Source organism: Phodopus roborovskii, unplaced genomic scaffold (genome assembly GCF_943737965.1).
Source record: "Phodopus roborovskii unplaced genomic scaffold, PHOROB, whole genome shotgun sequence".
Taxonomy (NCBI): Eukaryota; Metazoa; Chordata; class Mammalia; order Rodentia; family Cricetidae; genus Phodopus; species Phodopus roborovskii.
The window spans coordinates 21706274-21729710 of NW_026126558.1; the positions used below are offsets into that span (position 1 = coordinate 21706274).

The 23437-nt window shown below is 40.2% G+C and overlaps 1 protein-coding gene across 1 annotated transcript in view; it reads right to left on the reverse strand.

Moving 5' to 3' along the window:
* LOC127234500 (cytochrome b5 type B) overlaps nt 1-19445 on the reverse strand; it is a 34828-nt gene extending 15383 nt beyond the window's left edge. Inside the window, exons 1-3 of the mRNA XM_051201470.1 lie at nt 19191-19445; nt 1929-2057; nt 1445-1477 (exon numbers count right to left, since the gene is read on the reverse strand). Coding sequence (XP_051057427.1) covers nt 1445-1477; nt 1929-2057; nt 19191-19352 — 324 coding nt within the window. The 5' untranslated portion in view covers nt 19353-19445. The remainder of the gene's footprint in view (nt 1-1444; nt 1478-1928; nt 2058-19190) is intronic.
* Nucleotides 19446-23437: the final 3992 nt, after the last annotated feature.

Below are 23437 nucleotides of genomic sequence, written 5' to 3' on the forward strand. Positions count from 1 at the left end.
ACAGTTCACAGCAGTAGAGGAGCAAGACAGAATAGTTAATTTATATACACACTCTGGATTTCAGAACAACAAAAGGCAGACACTGCCAAGCAAGCAATCTCTTGAATTGAAAGAATTCTTGTGCCAAAGCCAGTTTGAATTGCTGTGCCAAACCTGTTCATTATTTCCTGGCTCAATGAAGAATGAAGATCTAGAAGGAGGAAGGAGGGAATCTCTATTATGTGCATGATGAGCTAGGAAACACCTAGACTGCTTATCCCTGGAGGTCAGAAGGCAGTGTAATAACCTTCTAAAGGACAGAAGTCACAGGAAACTGTAGGAGTACATGGGCAATGACACCACCCTGTCTGTGGAAATTACAAAAGACTTTAAGGCTTTCTTCTTTGTACATAAGGCAAAGTACACTAAGGTTTTCAAACACTCAAATACTGAATCTTTTCTTTTGGTTGCATCAGTGAGGGAACTACAAAGGGTGTGGGATAATCTGAGCATACAGGTTTTTAAAAATTCATTTGGGGAAATAGGGACAGAAAGAAAGGCCTCTATTTTACAGAAAGAAGATACCCTGTAGGAAAAAAAAAATTTAATCAGAGCATTTATTATCTGTTTTATATAAGTAAGAATAAGATTTTTTCTAAACTGAATCCATAACCTAATTTCTTTCAAAACTACAAAAAAACATACTTTGGAGTCTCAATAAAAAAGCATACAAAGCATTAACAAAATGCTTCTTACTGGGCTGAGGAGATGGCTCAGGCATTAAAGGCTAGGCTCACAAGTAAAATGTTAAAATGCTGCCTTTTGTTTAAGATTTAGTTATTCCTTTGTTTTGACAGTTATAAAATCCAAATTACTTAAAAATAGAATTTTGGTTTGGATAAATGTAAACTTGAACTCACAGAGGTGCATCTGCCTCTGCTTCCTGAGTGCTGGGATTAAAAGCATGCACCACCATGTTCTGGCTCTCTCCTTGTTTTAAGCCTTTATTTATATTTTATGTGTATGAGTGTTCTCCCTACATGAATATCAACTGTGCATTATGTGCATACAATGTCAGCAGAAGTCGAAGAGGACACTGGAACCCCTGAGACTGGAGTTACAGTTATGAACTATACCATGTAGTTGCTAGGAATCAAACCCAGGTCCTCTGGAAGGACAACCAGTGCTCTTAACCACTGAGCCATCTCTATGGCCCATTTTTATTTCTCTTATTAAAATTATTTTTAAAAGCCAGGCAGTTGTGGTGCATGCCTTTAATCCCACCTAGCACCTGGGAGGCAGAGGCCGGTGGATCTCTGTGAGTTCAACGCCAGCCTGGTCTACAGAGTGAGTTCCAGGACAGCTAGGACTATACAGAGAAACCTTGTCTCAAATGAAATAATAAAGGAAGGAAGGAAGAAAAAAAAAGACTTGAAACACACAAGAAAAACTAATGACTTCTTACCTTATTACCACCTTTTTTAGGTTTAAGGTCACTCTGTTTCAAAAAAGAGAGAACAATGTTAGAAGGATCTAAATGAACTGCAGCAATGAATTAGTCCCTATCCCTCAAAGACTTTAGGTCTGAAGAAGGGGCCCAGCTCCACCCTTTAGGTTACCAGGGTCCCCCATTAGAATGCTAAGCACAAAGGACTTACAAGTCTATAGTTGATACCTTTAGCAAGAAACTTTTCAAGAATAACCAAAGCACTATTTTAGAAACAGGTATTATTAATTATAAAAATCAGTCAATAAAAGTAAAGAACTAGTTCCCTTGGCTTTTCTGATACTATGTGCTACAAATGAGAGCTTGACGATTCTGGAGAAACCAGGCCTGAGAGCTAGGTTTAATGAATTTCTACTCTAAATAATTCATTCTCTGATCCTGTTAATGCCTGTCCAGTAGTTTCTCTGCATAAGTGACTGAGTTTTTATACAACAGTTCTTACCGGATGAACGTCACCAATGTAGTACTGCTTTAGCATTTCCCTGGCATCAGGGGAGTGGCCAACATCTTCAAAGCTTTCAGTTGCATCAGCACCAGCTTGTTCCAGCAGAACCTCTTCCCCACCAGGATGCTAGAAGGAAATGGCATTTGCTAAATAGGGTGCTCTCTGAAAAGCAAACTGAAGTTTTTTCTTTCCATCCCCATTCTTCCTTTCCCCTTTCTCCATTTAATAGAACAAACTGTGTGCCACCTGTGAGGGCACATCAGGAAGAGCACAGCACCACTGTCTATAAAATTCTGGCCCAAAATGAATAATTAGGGTAACAACTGATTTCCTTTGTCAACATTAAAACTGCAACAAAACAACAATGAAAACCACAAGTGGGAACTCCAGAATTTCTGGAGTTCTTTATTCTGTTTTCTACATTTTTCTTCCTCTTCCTCCTTTTTTCAGATGGGGTCTCATGTAGTTTGGCTGAGCTAGAACTCAATAAATACCCCAGAATGACCTTTAAGCCAGCTCTCTTGTTTTCCTGGGATTGCAAGTGTGGGCCATTACATCCAGACAGAGGTTCTAGGCATTGAACCCAGGGCCTCATGCATGTCCATTCCATTTCTCTCTCCTTTCTTTTCAAAAACTTTCTCTTGTGTATGTGTGTGCATGAATTCCTCCAGCTCAGCTTCCTGAATGGTTATTCTTGCAACTTCTCTGTAAGTTTAAAGCTGTTTTCAAGTTAAAAAAAAAAAAAACTGGACAAGGTGGCACACACCTTTAATACCAGCACTCAGGGAGGCAGAGGCAGGCGGATCTCTGTGAGTTCGAGGCCAGCCTGGTCTACAGAGCTAGTTTCAGGACAGGCTCCAAAGCAATACAGAGAAACCCTGTCTCAAAAAAAACTTTAAAAAGAGTAGGTCGGGCAGGGGAAGTACATTCTATAATTATAAGTTACTAAGAGACTAAGATGTCTTTGTGTCCATACTTGTAAAATAGAATAATGAGAAATGGCTCAGTAGGAGAAAGCCTGACAACCTGATTATGATTCCTGGAACCTATAAAGAGAACTAACTTACAAAAGGTGTCTGTCCTCTGACTTCCCTCCACACATGCTTTGGGGTAGGTTGTACACCCATGTACACACACAGAAATTAATAATAAAGTAAATTTTAAAAAACTTGACACCTGCCAAAAATAATGATACACACTTTTTGTCCCAGCACCTGGGAGGCAGAAGCAGGCAGATCTCTGAATTCCAGTGCAGCCTAGTATATACAGTGAGCTCCAGGCCATTCAGGGCCCAGAGAGGCCTTATCAAGACAGACAGACAGACAGACAAAAAGTAGATACCTGGAAATACCAAAGGGATTCCGGTGGCTGCACAAGGTACACACCCTGCCTTTTGAAACTATTTTTACTAAGTTATCACCTATTCCAAAACTGTATTTTCTAAATTCAGCAGACCCTGACTTCAAAACCCAGCAGACATTTACTTATTAACAAATTTGGAATTTTCATTATTTAAAACATCCAAACCTGTATTCCTGAAGTACTAGTGTTTTTTAATTAGTGACTTTTGTAACAAGCACTTAAGCAGTATTAATGTTTTAAAGATTAATTTAAGAGAAACACAAAACCTCTCAAAGTCACCTTCCAGTCATAGTCGCTTACTCGCCAGCTCCCTGAGGATTAGAAAGCTGCTTCTATCTTGGTCTTCTCAAAGGCATTCACCCAGGAGAGCCCAGCAGCTAGGCTATTTTAATGCAGGAGTAAGAGCACTGTTCACCTGTTTCATCTGAAACCATTCAGCTGTTTCATCCAGAGAGAAAATGAAATCACTGCATAGGGATCTGCATCCCAATCTGCTCTGTGTCTAAACTATGGAAGATATTTTCCTCTTATGGCATATCCCAACAAACACAAGAGGCTGAGGAGGGCATCCCAAGCTCAAGCCAGCTGGAACAACTTTGTCAGATCCTTTATCACAATGAAAAGCCACAGTGGTACACACCTTTAATGCCTAGCACTCAGGAGGCAGAGGCTAGTGGATTCCTGTGAGAACTTAAGAGCTGCCCTTACAACTGAGTAAATCTGGGAGGAGAGGTAATCCTCCCCGGGGGAGAACACCACAACTGGTAGTCCAGTGCCAAATGGTCAACCCTGAAAACAAACAAACATACATACATACATACATACATACATACATACATACATACATACATGTAAAATTATACAGACTCGGCAGGCTGTTCCTAGGAATCTATGTACATACAAATACATACATGCCTATAATAACAATTGATGGAAAAAGAGGCCACAAATTTGGACAGCAGAAAGGAATATATTAGAGCATTTGGAGAGAGAAATGTTATAAATATAATCAAAACGAACAACAAATTTTTTTAAAAAGAAATAAAATATGACTAAAAACAAGATGCCCTTCACTTGGAGTCTCTCTGAATAAAAGGGAGGTTGTATAGCCTGGGACATGCAGCAGGGCCTTTTTTTTCTGAGATTTGATACTAGAAAACATAGGAAATGATAAGTGTGTGGCTGGTAATTCACAAGGAAAAAGTCAAATTAAAAATGTTTTAGAGGCATGTCTTAAAACAACAACAAAAATATTTCAGAGGGGTTTAGTGGTTAAGTGCACTTGTTGCTCTTGCAGAGGACCCAGGTTCAGTTCCCAGCACCCACATGGTGATTCACAACCATCTGTAACTCCAGTTTCAGGGATCTGATATCTTCTTCTAACCTCTGCAAGCACCAAAGAACACCTGTGGTACACATACATATGCCACATACATGAAGGAAAAACACTGACATATGAAATAAACAAAAAATATTATGTAAGAAAATCTTTTGGGGGGAAAAGGAATTGAGACAGGTTATCACTATGTAGTCCTGAATGTCCAAGAATTTGCTATGTAGTTAATGAAACTCACAGAGATCCACCTGCCTCTGCCTCCCAAGTGCTTGGATTAAAATTGCCCGACTTAAAAAAAAGAAAAAAAAACTTAAAAGAAATTAAAAATGAAATGGTTTGAGGCTGAGAGATGACTCAGCTGGTAAACTGCCTATCCCACATAAATGAAAACTGGAAGTCATATAAATGCCAGATAGACCTGGCAACTTGCCTGTAATATTTCAGAGCGAGGAAGGCAGAAATAAGGGATCCCAGGAGCATGTTGACTAACTAGACTAGTCATACAGGTGAGGTTTGAATTCAACTGAGAGGTCCTGCCTCAAATTAAGGAAGACCCTTGATGTCACCCTCAGCCCCTACACACATGCAAACACAAACACCACATGCAAACATACCTATACACATCATACACATAGATTCAGAATTCTTCTGTTAACACTAGAAATAGTAGGCAGAAAAGGGGGAAAACCTGAGCTACTTTTCAAACATTTGGAAAAATATTATCAATTATAACTATTATATGCATTAAGTCCTAACTTAAAGCATAATAAAACTAATATTGTGGATAAATATATTTATATCTATGTTGATATTTTAATCCCTTTCTTTACAAAAGTTCATAATTATTATTACTAAAAATTTATTAACCACAGATGAGCAAATAAAATTTCTCTGTTCATTTTAAGTGACATGAAGAACAAAGACTCAAAATTTTATTCACAAAATTTATTTTCAGCATGAATACCTAGTGCCAGGACAGACACATCTCTGAATATTATCTAGGGAAAATGAATGACTCTAACATACTGCTATATTCTCAAGTGCTTTTAGAATCAAAGAGGGGTTACATTACAAAGGTCCTTCCTTGCCTCATAGTTAAGAATTTATCAAACTGGGGCTGGAAAGATGGCTCAGCAGTAAAAGCACTAGCTGCTCAAATAGAGGGCTCAGATTCTGTCCCCAGAACCCACCTGGGGGCTCACAACTGTCTATAATTCCAGTTCTAGTGGATCTGAAGAGGGGAAAGAGGGGAGACTCTCTTCTGGCCTGTTCAGGCACCAAGAACACATGTGCTGTTCAGACATATATGCACACAAACATCCACACATGTAAAATACAATTTTTAAGAGAATGTATCAAATCAACAGAAAAATCAAAGCTGCTACAAGCAAGTATATCACTCAGTTGAACTAAAGACCTAGTTATTTTGGTTACAACGTTTCATACAATGTTGTAAAATGACAGCAAAGGCAATTTCTGGCAGACACAGATATGAGTTGCCCAGGGATATTCTACCTGGATTAAATGTTCTGGAGAAGTGACAGTGTGACATTTCTGTCAAGAAGTAGATGTAGGGCCAGTAAGATGGTTTATCCCGCAAAGCCCTTGATGTGCAAACATGAAAAACCAAGTTTAATCTACAGAACCAATTCCTTAAAACTGTTTCCTGACCTCCACATATGTACCACGGAAAAGGCATGCCCATATCCATACAAACACAATAATAATAATAAGAAGAATAAGAAGAAGAAGAAGAAGAAGAAGAAGAAGAAGAAGAAGAAGAAGAGAAGAAGAATTTTGAGTAGCTATAATCATAACAACTCTACAAAGTAAACCAAGCCAACAGCATCAGGGAGGAGACATTTCTTTTGGCTGTTTTAGAGGATTTACAGTCCATCTGAGCAGGGAAAACATGGTAACAGGAACACGAGATGCAGATTCACACTGTAGTGGTCTGGACCACAAAGTAGGGAGTAGCAGGGGTTGGCATAATTTCCCACTCCAAGTGACCTATTTTTGTCAGCTTAGGCTCCACATCCTAAAAGACTTACAGCATTCCAAAATAGTGTCACCAGTTGGCAGATAAGTGTTCAAAACCTATAGGGGGCATTTCTAAGTCAATCCATAATAACTGTAAGATTTATACATAAACCAGGCAGTAGTGGTGCAGGCCTTAATCCCGGCACTCAGGAGGCAGAGGCAGGCAGATCTCTGTGAGTTCAAGGCCAGCCTGGTCTACCAAAAAAATTCCAGGACAACCTCCAAAGCTACAGAGAAACCCCGTCTCGAAAAACCAAAAGAAAATAAAAAAGATTTATACATAAGTATGCAAAAGGAATGCTTTATAACAGAATATATTATGTAAAAAGCTAGATGTCACCACACTTTGATCACTTTGCATAAAGGAAGGGGTACTGATTAGAAGAAACACACCTAGAGGGCTACCAGAACTTGGGAGGCAGTTTCACTTGGGAAAAACTCATTAAAGAAGCTTTCAGGCTTTGTGCATTTTTGTGTTACAGATTTTAAAATATGTCTTTAGAACTATGCAGTTGATATCCAAAAAGAGGAAACACCTGGATAAGTTTACTGACTGGACACAAGGTAGAATTTTTCAAATGTTTTTCACTGCACAGCACTTTCTCCAAGCAACATTTTAGACGGAAGCCCAATATATACAATCAAGCACAGTGATTAAATTGTTTAGCCATCTTCAAGAATCAATCTAAAACCACCCACACACACAAATGGACAAATAAAGCTAAATGACAAGGTGGGAGTGAGAACTTTGTTTGGAATGCAAAACAAAATTTAAAAAAAAATAAATATTTTAAAAAGACTAAATGACAAATTGATGATACCAGTAGCAGACACAAAGTAATCTTAAATACTATTAAAAGCTACACGTCCCAGCTGGGCAGTAGTGGTGTACACCTTTAATACCAGCACTCAGGAGGCAGAGGCAGGCAGATCTTTGTGAGTTCGAGGCCAGCCTGGGCTACAGAGTGAGTGCCAGGATAGACTCCAAAGCTACACAGAGAAACCCTGTCTCAAAAAAAAAAAAAAAAAAAAAAAAAAAAAAAAAAAAAAAAAAAAAAGGCAATACGTCCCTAGTTTTAGCACCACAGGTCTTGGAAAGCATACTGTAGACTGCCAATAAATAAAAATGTGCTATTATTGTTAATCCTAAAATTTAAAGCAGTTCCACTATTTTGGTAGAATTTAAGCAAGCTTTTATTTAAAATGATAAATACTAACCAAGATGGAATTTGGTCAGGACCACCATCTGGAAACTTTCCAGCTGTGTGGCCTCCAGACACATGTTGGTGGGACTTGTATGGACAAAACCCAGGTCATCATATTTTCCCATGAAGCTTTGCAGTTATTTTCCAAGAACTACAACTCTCAGAATCTTAGGAAGTTATCTGGTCCTTGGGGAGGTAGAGCTTACAGTTAACTTTGGGTCTAACACTGAGTTTGCTGTAGCTATTTTAAGAGGTCAAATAAGGAAAAAAGAACTGAAAATAGTGCACAAGGCACCCCACCCCACCCGACCCAAGGGCTGTAAGTCCTATGGTCAATATGAGTCCATTCTAGACCTAGCCCAAACAATACAAGAGATGAGACCAAGTTCAATTTTAGCCCAACTAGTTCTTGTCAACCAGTCTTTGTGTTGGCTAATCTTCTCTGTCAGTTCAGCAGAGTTCAGCAGTTCACCTAGAAAACACAGCTGTGAGGACGTTTTTAGAACTTACCTAAGACCCACCCTGAATGTGGGTGGCATGCTCCTATGTGCTGTGGTCCCAAAATGAATAAAAAGGGCAAATGAGAATGTCAGATGAGATCAGCATTCACCTCTCTCTCTTCCTGACTGCAAACACGATGTGACCAGTCATCTCTCACTTCAGTCACCATGTTTTCCCTGCCACAATGGGCCACATTCTCTCAAACCTAAGCTAAACCATATAATGACCACACCAACTGGGATGCCAACATGAATGGGAGAAACTTCACAAGCCACCACTCTTAGATGAAGAGCCACAGGTGATTGGCTGCTCAGAAAAGAATCTGTTTTCTCCAGGGAGGAACCTCCTTATAGGCTATCCAATCCCAAGTGTCAAACCTAAACACATGTACATATGAAATATGACCAACACTAAAAGAGAACATTAGAGGAGTTGGAGGGAAGAGATTGAAGGATAGAAATAATATAGTGTACTCATGTTTGAAAAAAAAAAAACTTAAAAAAGAAGGCAACAAAAGGATTCTTTAAAAATATAAAAAAAGAGGTTGATTTGTTTTGTTTTGAGGCAGGGTCTCTCAGCATAGCCCTGGCTATCCAGAAACTATAGATCAGGCTGACCTCGAACTCACAGAGACCTGCCCTAGTCTGTCTCCTGTACGCTGGGCTAACAGGTGTTCATCACCACACCCAACTTTTTGGGATGGTATTATTTACCACCAGTGTGGACTGGGACTTTAGTGAGCACAGTCAGTAAAGAGTTTTCCACACTAGCATAAAGACTCACTATGTAAAAAGCTCAGCACAGTGGAGTGTGCTTATAATCCAAGAGCAGGGGAAGCAGACATGAGGATTCAGTTCAGTGACAGTCTCAAAACATAAGGTAGAGAGAGGGCCTTCAAGGTAGCTCAGAAGGCTCATCAGGTAAAAGTACCTGTTGCCAACACTAATGACCTGAGTTCATTCCCCATCACCCACATGGAGAGAACAGATTCCTGAAGTCGTCTGCTGGCTTCCACATGTGTGCTATGGCATGTACATGTATACAAACAGATTTTAAATAAATAATGTTTAATCATAATAAAATTACTAAAGAAAAATAAAATGTATCAATGTACCACATTAATTAACTAAAAGAAGGGAAAAACAACCTAATCATCTAGTGACAGAAAAAAGCATTTGACAAAGTTCAACACCCTGACAAAAGTCTTAGAAAACTAGAAAGGAAATTTCAGCAACATAATAAACAGCACTTATGAAAAACATACAAAAGAATACTCAGAGTGAAAGACTGTTCCTTAATCAGTAACAAGATTAGATGCCTGTTTGCAGGACTGCTATTCAGTACTGTACTTAAAGTTCTAGCCAAGACACTTAGACAAATAAATAGAAATCCAAATAGAAAGGAAGGAGGAAAGGAAGGAAGAGAAAGAAACAGAAGAGCTCAAAGACTCTACAAAAAAAAAAAAAAAAAAAAAAAAAAAGGTATTAACAGGTCACAAAATAAGTCAGCAAGGTTTTGGAAACAAGCTCAAAAAAAAAAAAAATGTGTTTCTATAACCAGCAATGAATGACCCCCCCCCCACCCCAGCAAAAAAGAAGGAAATTCTACTTAATTGCATCTAGAAGAATTACTACCTAAGTTCAACCATAACCATAAGTTCAAGGCTGGCCTTGAACTTAAAGTAATCCTCCTGCCTCTGCCTCCTGAGTTCAGGGATTGCAGGCATGAACCACCACAGCTGACTTATATGATCCCATTTCTATCGGTAAAATTCATAGAAACAGAAATCAGAACAGTGAACTGCCAAAACTGGGAGCATCAGGGAATTGGGATTTGTTGTTTAAATAGGTAGTTTGGAATGAGAAAGCTCTGAAGACTGACAGTGCTAATAGTTGTAAAAAAAATGTAAATGTGCTTATTGCCAAACTATATACTTAAAAATGGTTAAAATGTTAAATGTTACATTTTAAAAATGTATCATAAGAATGCTTTTCATTCAAAGAGTAAAGGGCTAATGAGATAGCTCAGTAGGTGATGGTCCTTCCTGCCAAACTTAAAGACCTGACTTTGATCACCAGAAAGGTTTAGGAAAAGACTTGACTCCAAAAAGTTCTCCTCTGACCTTTACATGTACACTGTAGTATGGCTCACCTATCCACCCACACAAGTAAATATATAACATTAAAAAGCATGTATCTGGGCGGTGGTGACGCACACCTTTAATCCCAGCACTCAGCAGGCAGATTTCTGTGAATTCGAGACCAGCCTGGTCTACAGAGAGTTCTGGGACAGGTTCCAAAGCTACACAGAGCTTGAAAAAACAAAACAAAAGAAAAGAAAAAGAATATAGTAAGTTAAGGAGAACAGGCACAAAAGGCACTATATGATTCAGCTATATAAAACAGAATGATCCATTGATACAACTGGAGATTACCGTGAATTTGGGGAACAAAATAGAGAGTTGTTGCTTAATGCTTACAGAGTTTCTGTTCAAAGTGATGAAAAGCTTTGGAAATAAGACTGTGGTGATAACTACAGAATAGTGTAAATAAAATGAGTAGCACTGAATTGTACAGGTAAAAATGGTTAAAATGGAGAGCTAAAGCCACGGTGGGGGTGGTCCTCGACTCCTATCACTCAGGAAGCAGAGGCAGGCAGATCCCTAAGTTTGAGGCCAACCTGGTCTACAGAGTGAGTTCAAAGACAGCCAGGTCTACATAAAGAAAACCTGTCTCAAGCCTTGTGGTGTAAGTGCACACCGTTAATCCTAGCACTCAGGAGGCAGAAGCAGGTGGATCTCTATGGATTCAAGGCTAGCCTGGTCTACTGAGTAAGTTGCAGGACAGTCAGAGCAGTTACACAGAAAAACCCTGTCTCAAAAAACAAAACAAACTCTGTCTCAAAAAACTACCAACAAACAAAACAAGACAAACAAACAAAAACAAAAATGAAAGAAAAAGGGGAGCTCCAAGGGTATAGATAGGTCAATCTTCAACACTGCAAAAGTAAAAAAGGTAAAGATAGTTTTATATACATGCACATATAAATATACATATATGCCACTTACTGTTATAAAACAGAATCTTAATTTATATACCAACATTTAACATAAGCCCAATATTTACTTCTGTCTAAATCAGACAAACCAGACAAGAGTATGGGGTTATCCTCTGCAATCTAGACTGGTTTTCTATAATAATTAAGTCTACTGAACAATAAAAAATTTCTTCCTTGGCCTAGAAATGGCAGTGTGCTTACCAAACATGCAGAAGATTTGATTCTTAGCACAGCAAAACACAACAAAATACAATATACAATATAATAACAACAAAACTTACAAGGAGCTGAAGAGATGACTCCACAGTTAAGAGCACTTACTGCTCTTGAAGATTCATTTGGTTCCCAGTACCCAAAATGGGCACTTACGGCTACTTATAACTACAGTTCCAAGAGTCCCAACACCCAAGTGCACAGACACACATACATACACAAAACCAAAAATAAATCTGAACAGATCACATACACAGGAGCTAGAGAAATAGTTCAATCATAAAGTGTTTATTTACCTAGTAAGTTCAACGTCCTCAGTTCAAGCTCTACACCAAAACGAACAAGATTCCCACCAACTTTAAGTAAAACCTAGTATTATATAATATATAATGCCCACTTTGCATAAAAATCTCTTTTGTGTGTTTAGTTTTGGGGTTTTGTTGTAGCTTAGACAGTTCTCAAACTCAAGATTTTCCCAATTCAGCTTAATAAGTACAGGGATTTCGATTGACACCACAGATGGCAGAAGTAGTCTTAAATTCAATTAGTTTACTAAATACTGCTGATAGAGAACAGAAAAATCTATGCTTTACAAGACAAATGAAAAAATTAAATTACTAATGGAAATGTATCCCACATTATTAAGTCTATGGAAAGAACAGAGGACTGATGAACTGGCAAGAGAATATGAGGAATGACAATTACAGTATAAAATTCTAGCTGGAAAAAAGTATTAAATTTGTCTGTGGATGGAAATTCCATACTGGTGCAGTAAAAATGTGACAATGGAACTCTACTAGAGACCACCTGACTTGGAAAATGGAACTGAGAAACATTAGCTTGAGGAAACTGCAAAAATTAGGCTGGATGATAAAGAGCAATCTCTAGCCAAATACATTATATCACCAAAGCCAAAAACGAAGATTAAAGTGTGACAAGGAAAAGAAAGATAACAGAGCTAGGAAGTGACAGGAGGAAATTATGGCATTTGCTTGGGAAGAGTGAACTTGGTAAGACAGGGGTGTTGCCTAGGAAACAAGCCTGATGCCAAAGGGCATAACCTGATAAGGTCACCAAATTACCCCAAGTCCCAAATTCAGGTCTACAAATTCTAACATAACCTGATAACCCTACCACCCCAGGCTCCATGGCTACTGACTCTCACAAGTGTTTAGGTATCTTCATAGAATAACAATTTTAATTAACTAATTCTTGTGGGTGATGCACACACATGCCAGACAGAGCACTTTGTGGAGACCAGAGAACAACCCTGTGAAGTAGGCTCTCCTTCACCCTATGTAGGTCCCAGGAATTAAATTCAGGTAGTGTGAGACTTGCACCATAAGTGCTCTACCAGCTGAGCCACCTCCTAAAACCCACAATTGTTATTTTATTTAATGTCTTTCTTCACCACTAGACTATAAACTCTTAGGAATAGGAACCACAGCTACCTTCTATGTGATTGAGACAGAGCATGACACCTATAAGACAATTGGGGAACACTCACTCTGTTCAAAAGGCACACACATGCCTATGACCACACATAAAATGAACACACAAATGAAAACAAAGCAATTGATTGGTTTACCCTACTTATGCAGGGCCAGGGATTAAATTGCCTTATCTTATTTTAAGTCTTCCCTAGGACTACTCATGTGAACAGCTGAGGGAACACAGAATGCCTTCTATATATATGCTTACCCACCACTTAAATAACAATTGAACTGTTTTGTTGTTGCTGCTTTTTTTTTTTAAACCGTCCTCATGAAAATCTACTATAAATGACAGTCAAATTGATGTTTTCAGGGGATCCCTTGGGATTGCACCTAACAGAGTCTGTATTCTCTGCCTTCCTTCAGGCAGAGACCTTAAACACACCATAACACGTGTACCATGGCACTCTCGTGCACTTGCATACACACATGGACATGCATACATGCTCACAAACACACTAAATTTTAAAGACTTAATAAACATTTTTAATTTAAAAAAAAAAGCTGGGCATGATGATATATACTTGCGATTCCAGTAATTAGAAGACTGAGGCAGAAGGCCTGAGTTTGAGGCCAGCCTAGATTACATACGAAGTTCAAGACTACCCTGAGCAATTTAGTAAAACCTTGTCTCTGGGGAAAAAAGTTATGGACGGGCATGGTAGCCCATTTCTTTAATCCCAGCACTCTTTAGGAAGAGGTAGGAAGATCTCTGAGAGTTCCAGGCCAACCAGGGATACATCGAGACCTTGTCTCAAAACAAACAAACAAACAAAAAACCAAACAAAAAGTGAAAAAAAATGCAAGACTGCAAAGGTATCTTGCAAAAAGATGGCCATAAAGCCCATGAAACCAAAAGTCATGTGTCATCAGGGAGTAGAACTATATACCGCTGCTTACTCATCAGAATTGCTGCAAATAAAATGATTAACAAATACAGTGTGTCAGTGAAGACAAGCAGACCTTTAAAGCTTACATGCTGGTATGAGTACAAATGATGTGAGTTCTGAGAGTAGTACTGAACTAACCACTGCCTAAAAATTTACAGATACACTGCTTCACTCTTACCAATTTAACTACTAGGTAAAAGAATAGAAATTTATGTCTACAAAGAGATTTGTACATGAAAGTTCATAGCAGCTTTAGTCATAACAGTCAAAACCCAGAACTACCCAAATGTCAATCAACAGGTGAATAAATAGCATATCCATACAAAGGAAAACAGAAAAGGAATGGATAAAAACGTGAGAAACATATACACTATTCTACATTAGAACACTAGAAATGGTAGAAACACTCTTGATTTTAATGATGGTTACAAATGTAACATTTCTCAAAACTTAACTATATAACTCTATTATATCAGTATCTGTACACGTCACTGTTTGTATATGTCAATAAAACTGACTTGGAGCTAGAGGAAAACTAGATACTGATACACCCCAAATGTTTATCAATAGGAAACTGCCTAAATTAATCAGGTTATCTACAACAAATCCTATCCAAATATTGATATGGAAAAGTCCTTGAGATACTGTGGGGTTTGGGAAGTATTAGGAGGTGTGGCCTTGTTGGAGCAGATGTGGCCTTGTTGGAAGAAGTGTGTAACTGGGGGTGGGCTTTGAGGTTTCAAAAGCCTACAGTAGGCCCAGTCTTATTCTCTCTACCTGCAACTTGTGGATCAGCTACTGCTCCTGTGCCATCCCTCCCTGTCATGATGTTCATGGACTAACCCTCTGAAACTGTAAGCAAAATTTCAATTAAAGACTTTCTTTTGTGAGTAGCCTTAGTCATGGTATCTCTTCGTAGAAATAGAACAGTAACAAAAACAGATACACGGGTTAAAAAAGAAATACAGGAGCCAGGCTGGTGGTGCATACCTTTAATCCTAGCATTGGAGAGGCAGAGAAAGGGAGATTTCTGTGAGTTCAAGGACAGACTGATCTATGTTGTGAGTTTCAGATCAGCCAACGCTTCATAGTGAGAACCTGACTCAAAAACAAAACCAAGCAAAACAAAAAAGCAATGCTGGTGCCGAGAGGTGGCTCACTGATTAATTGTAAGTGTTTACAATCAAGTTGGTTGCCAGCATTCACATCAGGTGGCTCTTAACTGCCTGTAACTCTAATTCAAGGGAATCCAACATCTAGCCTCTACAGCTACCTAGTGTGAGTTACCTATCAAGCCAGATTTACTGGCTTCTGCATAGTTCTCTGGCCATATTATTTTTTTTGGGGGGGGGGGGAGTAAGACAGGGTTTCTTTGTATAACAACTCTGGCTGTCCTGGAACTAGCTCTGTAGACAAGGCTGGCCTCAAACTCACAGATCTGCCTCTGCCTCCTGAGTGCGGGAATTAAAGCAGTGTGCCACCACTAACATGTACTTCTTACTACCCCATCACTACTATTCTGGTCCAAGCCACTATTCTTTGCCTTAATTGCAATTATCTTCCTTAACTATAATCCCCAATTCTACCTTTGTCCTCCACCATTGCTTTCTCAATAGAGCTTAAGAAATTACCCCATTAAACTGCAATATATCATGCTTTTTCTCCAATGATTTGCCATCTCAGAACAAAAATCAAACTTCATCCTAAAACCAACAAAGCTGGAACATGATCGGCCTCTAATCATTCTGATCTCCTGTGCTACTATCCAACCAATGTCCTCAAACATATCAGACTCATTCTTACCTCAAAGCCCTCCCCAGGGAGTGCTCTCCCTGCAGACATCCACCTGGCTAGCTGCCTCACTTTACTCCTGGTCTTTACTCGCCTTTAAAACACTATCTCTGGCTTTCATACCAAAAATATTAACCCCTAATCTTTACTATCTCACCATATATACACAGATTACACCATCCTCTTTCTTCCTAGAACCTATATACTATCTACCTATATACCATGGATTACAATTCATTCATTTACTTAGTTTACTGTTAGCTTCCTATGCATTGTGACTTTAAATGGCATAGATTCACTACTGTATCCTTAGTACCTAAAACAGCATCTGGCACCAAGTAAAGGTTAAATATTTGCCTAAGTAGATGAATGAATAATCTTGGAATGATAGATTATGGAACAGGTTAACCAGTAACAGCTGACTGCAAGCTGAGCATGGTGATTCAAGCGTGTCATCTCAACACTCAGGAAGCTGACATAGGAGAATTACCACAAACCCAAGGCCAGTCTGAGCACCATAAAGCCAGCCTGGAATACAGGTAAGACCCTGTCTTAAAAAAAAAAAAAGACAACAAAGAAACAGCTAAATGGGCCAGGCAGTGGTGATGCAATCCTTTAATCCCAGCACTTGGGAGGCAGAGGCAGGCAGATCTCTCTAAGTTCAAGGCCAGCCTGGTCTACAGAGCAAGTGCCAGGATAGGCTCCAAAGCTACACTGAGAAACCCTGTCTCAAAAAACGAAAGCAAAAAAAAAAAAAAAAAAAAAAAAAAAAAACCAGCTAACTGAATATAAAGAGCTGTATCCCAAGCTTCAAGGGAAGCCTTGCCTACCATATGTCATCTCTAACTACCTCAGTTCATGGCAAAATAGGCTGATAACCTTTACTTATCTGGATCTTTCCAAATTCACTACCTATGCTCAATCAATAAATTCTGGGAAAATGAAAATCACAAAGCTTGAAGTTAAAAAAAAATGGGCTGCCTCCATATAATGGACTATACTTGAACAGAAAACATATTAGAATTCAAATACCAGAAAACACACTTAAGACCAGGATTTTGAAATAATACTATGTAGACAAAAGAAATCAAGAGATCTTCTAAGCCCGACAGTCATTCATCAGACAATTATATGACCATAATCCCCCCAGAAACTATTTCTGGTATCCCTATCCATGTTACTCTTAACTAGTTGTTTGGAAAAAAAAAAAAAAAAAAAAAAAGCTAGCACCTCACCTTTAATCCCAGGAGGTAAATGTCTGAGAGTTTGAGGCCAGCCTGGTCTACATATTGAGTTCCAGAATCTTCGAGGCTATAGAGAGAGATGCTGCATCCAAAAAAAAAAGAAAAAGAAAAGAAAGAAAGAAAGAAACAAAGAAAAGAAAGAAAGAGAAAAGAAGCCAGGAGAGATGGTATATGGTCATCATTAATTCTAGTAATTGCTAGTAATTGGGAGAATCAACAAACAAACAACTGGGTTGGGTGTATAGTATGGTTTCAGTGGCACACTGCTTGCCCTGTGTCAATCTAAGGCCCTGGGTTCAATCTGAAGAACCATTTTTTTTTAAAGGAGAAAGAACAAACCTGAGAGTCAGATGTGATGGCACAGACTTGGAATCCCAGCTCTCAGGAGGCTGAGGTAGGACTACAAAGAGTTTAGTGCCTAGCCTAGGCTGCAGAGTAAAATCCTGTGTCAAGCAGTGACATTGAGGGTAGAATACTTTACTTGCCTAGCATGTGTGAGGGTCCTGGCTTCATTTACCCTCTTGGGAAGGAGGGTAGTCTGCTATACAAATGTACGAAATTACCAAATTCTTGAAATCTGTTCATTGTCTAGTAGAAAAAAATTCATTAGCACAATGTCCTCTTTGCAAAACTAAGATGCTGGAGGGAAGGTGTGGCTCTGGGAAAATAGTTCAGAAGTAGTGTTTGCCTGGTATGTGCAAGCCCTTCATATGCAATATCCAATACCACACACACAAAAGAAATAAACTGTTCTCAAAACAAAACTGAATTATAAGATATCAACCATAAGAGTATTATTCTATAACAAAATAAAATGGTCACACAAATCAAGGCTTCAAACTAATCTTTAGTGACTGCTGATCACTGCTTCCCTGAGGTTGAAAATGATAGCAAAGGAACAAAAGGGTGCATTTTAGGAGAATGAAAATGCTCTATTTCCTCAGAAGTGATTACATGGCTGAATACCTGTCAGACCTAAGTCTAGAGGTATAATTCAGTTGACAGAATGCCTGACAAGGAAGAGGACTGGATCCCCAGCAGGGCACACACAGGAAAATTAGAAGTTCAAGGTCTAAATAAATGACAACATAGTTGAGATGAAAGCCAGCCTGGTATACATCAGACTCTATCTCAGGAAGAAAGAAAAGATTAGCTATTGCACAACTGGCTCAAAGAGATCTTGTGTAATGAGATTTGATCTGAAGAACCAACAAAAAGGGTTGAGAGCAATCAGAGATTTATCTTAATGGTAGAAGACATGCCTAATACAGCCAAGGCCTTGGGTCAATCCCCAATACCTTAAAGTTTTAAAAATTAAAAAATAGAGTGAGGGAATATATAGTCAATGGCAAAAGGAAAAAATCATGGCTTCTAGTTCAACTCAAAATAGGGGAGGAAAATATTTTTTAAAAAAATCAGGCCACCATCCTTTAACTCAGCACTCAGGAAGCAGAGGCAGGCAGATCTCTCTGAATTTGTGGCCAGACTGGTCTACATAGAGCTAGCTCCAGGACAGGCAATGAGACCTTGTCTTTAACAACAACAAAAATCAACTGGCTAGTCGGGAACAGGGGTAACAGGAATCTCTGCTCCACTGGAAAGAATGGTCACTGGTTAAGAGCACAAACTACACTCTCAAAGGATCCAAGTTCAGTACCCAGAACCCACATCAGGAGGCTCACAACCTCCAGTTACTCCAGCTCCTAGGGCTCTGATCTCTGGCCTCTGCAAGGACCGAAACACGTCTGCATAAGCCCTCGTACACATATATAATTTAATTAAAAAAATATCTCGGGTTCTCCTCAAGAAAATAAAAACCCCAAGGGCATTGTTTCCTAAGGCATACTTTCTAGAATGTAAGGAGCAGAGTTCTGAAACGGGTTCGAGTGGATTAGGTCGTTAAGTGTGTGACCTTGAGGGTTCTCGGCCTCTGCGAGCCTCAGTTTCTCTTTATGGAAAACGGGCTGATGGTCTGCCATGTGCTCTAACATATCGGCAGCACTGCATTCATTAAGAAACGCACTCTGCCAGCCGAGGTCTGAGACTGCAGGGTCCCTTCCCGGCGCGCGTGGCCTCCACCCCTCACCCCAGCAGCGCGCGGCGGCCTCCCGACTCCCAGGCCCGCACCTCGCTGAGGAAGCGGGTGATATCGTAGACTCGCCCGTGGATCACCATCCACGTCTCCTCCGCGGAGTTTCGCTTCGCCACCTCCTCCAGCCGGTAGTAGGTGACGGAGGGGTCACAGCCCTCGCCATTCCCGCCGCTGCAGCTGGCCTCTGAGGTCGCCATTGGGTCCGAGTCCCTCTCTACCGCTATCTGGGGTTCGGCGGCTAACTTCCTTCAGGTCCGGCCCGCGCGTGGCCCTCGTCGGTTTCCGTAACCGGGTAAAGCCTGGTCCGACCTCCAGGTAACCAATCAACGTCGTCCAGTCCTTCCAACCTTGCCAATCGGATACCGTGATTTTGGACCGATGCCTAAACGTTGCCGGGTGACAAATGTCACCTCAGGAGAGGTTTCTCTTCGCAGAGCCCACAGGCAAGCATAGTCCTAAAAGAGCTGGGTCTCTTTCCCTTCCCTCCACCCTGAGTCCCCCGAGACACCGGAAACTCTTATCTTCGCAAACAGAATTGCAGTCCCGGGGTTGCTCTGGTTCCGCTTAGGCTCCAAACGGCTCCGCAATAAGAATGGGCGAGATAACCTCTACCTTCCTTTTGGAGACGCTTGACACACTAAATGGGAGTGTGTAAAGAAAGGTCTCAGCACACAGCAGTCGCTGTGTAAATTGCAGCTGGCTTTGGACACCAGGACTCTACACACAAGGACAGCACTTGGGGCATGAGCATATACCCCAAGTTTCCTCCACTACCGACAAAATGATCTCTAATGAAAATTTTCAGTGACCAGGGCCTGTCAACACTATTTTAGTTTTTAAATGACTAAAATGGGACTTCAGAACCCTGCTAGAAGTCTAGGTATTTCGGATTTCCAAGTTAATGTTCAGGGTTGCAAACCTCTTAGCTTTTTAAAATAATAATAATAATTATTATTATTAATATTATTATTATTTGATTGTTTTTTCGAGGCAAGGTTTCTCTGTGTAACAGCCCTGGCTGTCCTGGAACTCACTCTGTAGACCAGGCTGGCCTTGAACTCACAGAGATCCACCTGTCTCTGCCTCCCAAGTGCTGGGATTAAAGGCGTGCGCCATTGCCAGAATCCACCTGAACCTGTTGTCTTTAATTGCCATTGAAACTAATAGGCTGATCATCCCAAAATGTTTTCATCATGTCACTTCACAGGCTACCATTCGGGACTTTCCGTAACCTATTTACAATCTCTCTCACTAATATTTTACTTATTTACCTATGTATTTGGAGACATGTATCACTATGTAAGCCTGACTGGCCTGGAACTCACAGTGATCCACACACTTATGTCTCCCAAGTGCTGGATTTAAAGTGTACATCATCATGTGCCATGTCCACTTTTCATATCTTATTTCCCTAATTATACAAACTATGTGTTATAGTTTGCTCTGATGGCTGTCATAAAATACTGACCAAAACTAGCTTGAGGAGGAAAACGTTTATGTGGCCTACAAGTTATAAGCCATCATGCAGGGAAGCCAGGGCAGGACTACCTTTCCTGTATAGCTCAGGCACACATGCCAAGAGATGATGCAGCCCACAGTGGCATGGGCCCTCCCACATCAACTAGCAATCAAGAAAGTGCCCTGTAGACATGCCCACAGGCCAATCTGAGGAAGGCTTCACCTTCCTAGACATGTCACTGTAAGAGCAAACCCTTATGGTTCTTAAGATCTTCCACAACCACTAAATTCTAACATTTAGATTCATTTCAAGGATTTTTTTCTGAAAACTTACAGCATCACAAGTTTTATAATAGGGTTTGAGGAAGGATGTAGCTATGAGGCAGGCTCTTTGTTGTGTTTTAACTCTATTTTTATTATTTTGTTTATGTGTATGCACACCTATACATGCACAAGGAAGCTAGAGGAGTTTGTCAGAGGTCTCCTCTGCCATTCCCCTACATACTTCCTTGAGAGCATGTCTCTCACTGAACTTGGAGGTTGCTGTTTTCAGCTATATTGGATGGTCAGCAAGCTCCCAGGATCTGCCTGTCTCTACCACCACCACCCCAGAACTGGAATTACAGGTGTATGGGTGCCTGTCTGTCTTTTAATGTGGGTGCTGGGGACTTGAGCTTAAGACCTCACATTTGCTCAGCAAGAGTTCTTACCCACTGAGTCCCTATTGTAGCTTTTTTTTCTTCACTTTTAAAAAAGTATTTTTATTTTTATTCATATTTACTTATTTGGGGAGAGGAGTGCCTGTGGAGGTCAGAGGACAAATTGTAGTAGTCATCATTTCTCTCCTTTAACCATGCAGGTTCCAATGACCAAACTTAAATCATCAACTTTACTGGTAAGCACTTTTACAAGCTCAGCAATCTTTCTGCAGCTCTCTGCACCCTATTTTTTTATTTTGGTTTTGGGGGTTTTCTTTGGTTGGTTGAGGGCCTTAGGTAGCCTGAAACTGAACATGTAGCCAAAGGTGATCCTAATTCGTGATCCTAATTCCTGATCCACCTACCTCCATTTCCCAAATACTAGGGCGTGTGTGTGCGTGTGCGTGTGCGTGTGTGTGTGTGTGTGTGTGTGTGTGTGTGTGTGTGTGACCACTTCCAGCAAGAAACAAACTCAATAGGCTGAGGATGTAAAAACAGAATGCCTGATTAGCATGCCTGAGTCCCTGAGTTCAATTTCCAGCTCTGAACAAAAGAAAAAAATCTAAAGAAACCAGTTCTCCTCTGAAAGAAATTAAAACATAGACACACAGACACAAATGGTATGCCTTCCTATATGTGTGTGTAATTTAATTTCTAGGAGAGATTATTGCCAAAAGCAGTGAAAACAAGCTCTCTGCACATATTTGATAAACAAATAACTCAAAAGGAACCTCAGTACACATGAACCTTCTGAGGACCCCCTGCCAAGCATGCAGAGACCAGTAGGTATGGATATAGAATCAGAAATGGGCATTTTTAGCAAGTGTTTCCATCAGTTCTGGTGCAGTTTGTTTGTGAACAGTGTTGAAAACACTGAATTTCAAATCACGATAAAAATACCTTTATCATTTATATGATGATTTAGTTACAGTGCTCCCATCATCTTCTTTCTACCTTCAATGCTGTTTGTTTTTGTTTTTCGAGACAGGGTCTCTCTGTAGCTTTGGAGGCTGTCCTGAAACTCTCTTTGTAGACCAGGCTGGCCTCGAACTCACAGAGGTCTGCTTACCTCTGCCTCCTGAGTGCTGGGATTAAAGGCATATGCCCCCACCTCCTGGCCCAAGGGTGTTTTTAAAGAGGGTAGAATGGGAGAGCCTCTGTGGAAGGGAGAGGTGGAAGACATTCATCTGGAATCCTTCGAAAGGAAAAGTAGGTCTTTCCCTGAGGGAAAGACAGATTTTTAAAGCTATCACAGTCCATCATTCTCTTTTTTCCTTCCCAGGTCCAACCCCTGAGAAGTTCTTTGAGAAGTTTCAGAAAGTTATTGCAAAGCTAGGAACCTTTATCCTCTAGCCTGGTCGTCAGCATTCTGTGACAAAATTCCCACCCTCAGATCAGCCTGCTTCCCCCTACCTTTGTATCTGGGGGGGGAGCTTTGCATAAACAGACACTGATGAGATTGTTTTCCTCCTTGGGTTCAGCTGCCTAGGCTCAGAGCCTTCATTCTTCCTCCTTCCAGCATTTTCCAGTTTGTTTTTAATAGGTAAAAAGTATGTCCACGTTTAAAAAAGTGAACGTGGATTGGAATTGTGGCTCTGTGACAGAGCATTTGCTGTGTCACAAAGGCCTGTGTTCAAGCTGCAGCAAAAGGAAAAAAAGAAGTAAAGTAAGTGTACGTTATTGGCCTTTGGCAGGCCAGGCTCAGCCTCTCATCTCTATAAGACAATTAAAAGAAGTAAATAAAAAATGAAAAGCAGAAAAGGAAGAAGATGCATTCAATGTGGCCACACTGGGAAGAGGGACAAAGAGATCTAGTGAACCCCGCCCCCATTCCATCTGCTGGGTCCTGACATGAGACTGAGATGAAGTAGATTTCCAGAGTAATGTGTATCTATTCAGTCCAGGTTAAGGTATGGTCCCACCAATCAGTGAACTTCAGTCTCATCCTGCAAGTGGTAAGGCAAGTTATTAGCACTTGAAATTTCTCTGGGAGACAAGTTGTCCTGGTTACTAGGGTTTCTGTTACTGTGATGAAACACCATGGCCAAAATCAAGTTAGGGAGGAAAGGCTTTGTTTGGCTTACATTTCCATGATATAGTCGTTGGAAGAAGTCGGGACAGGAACT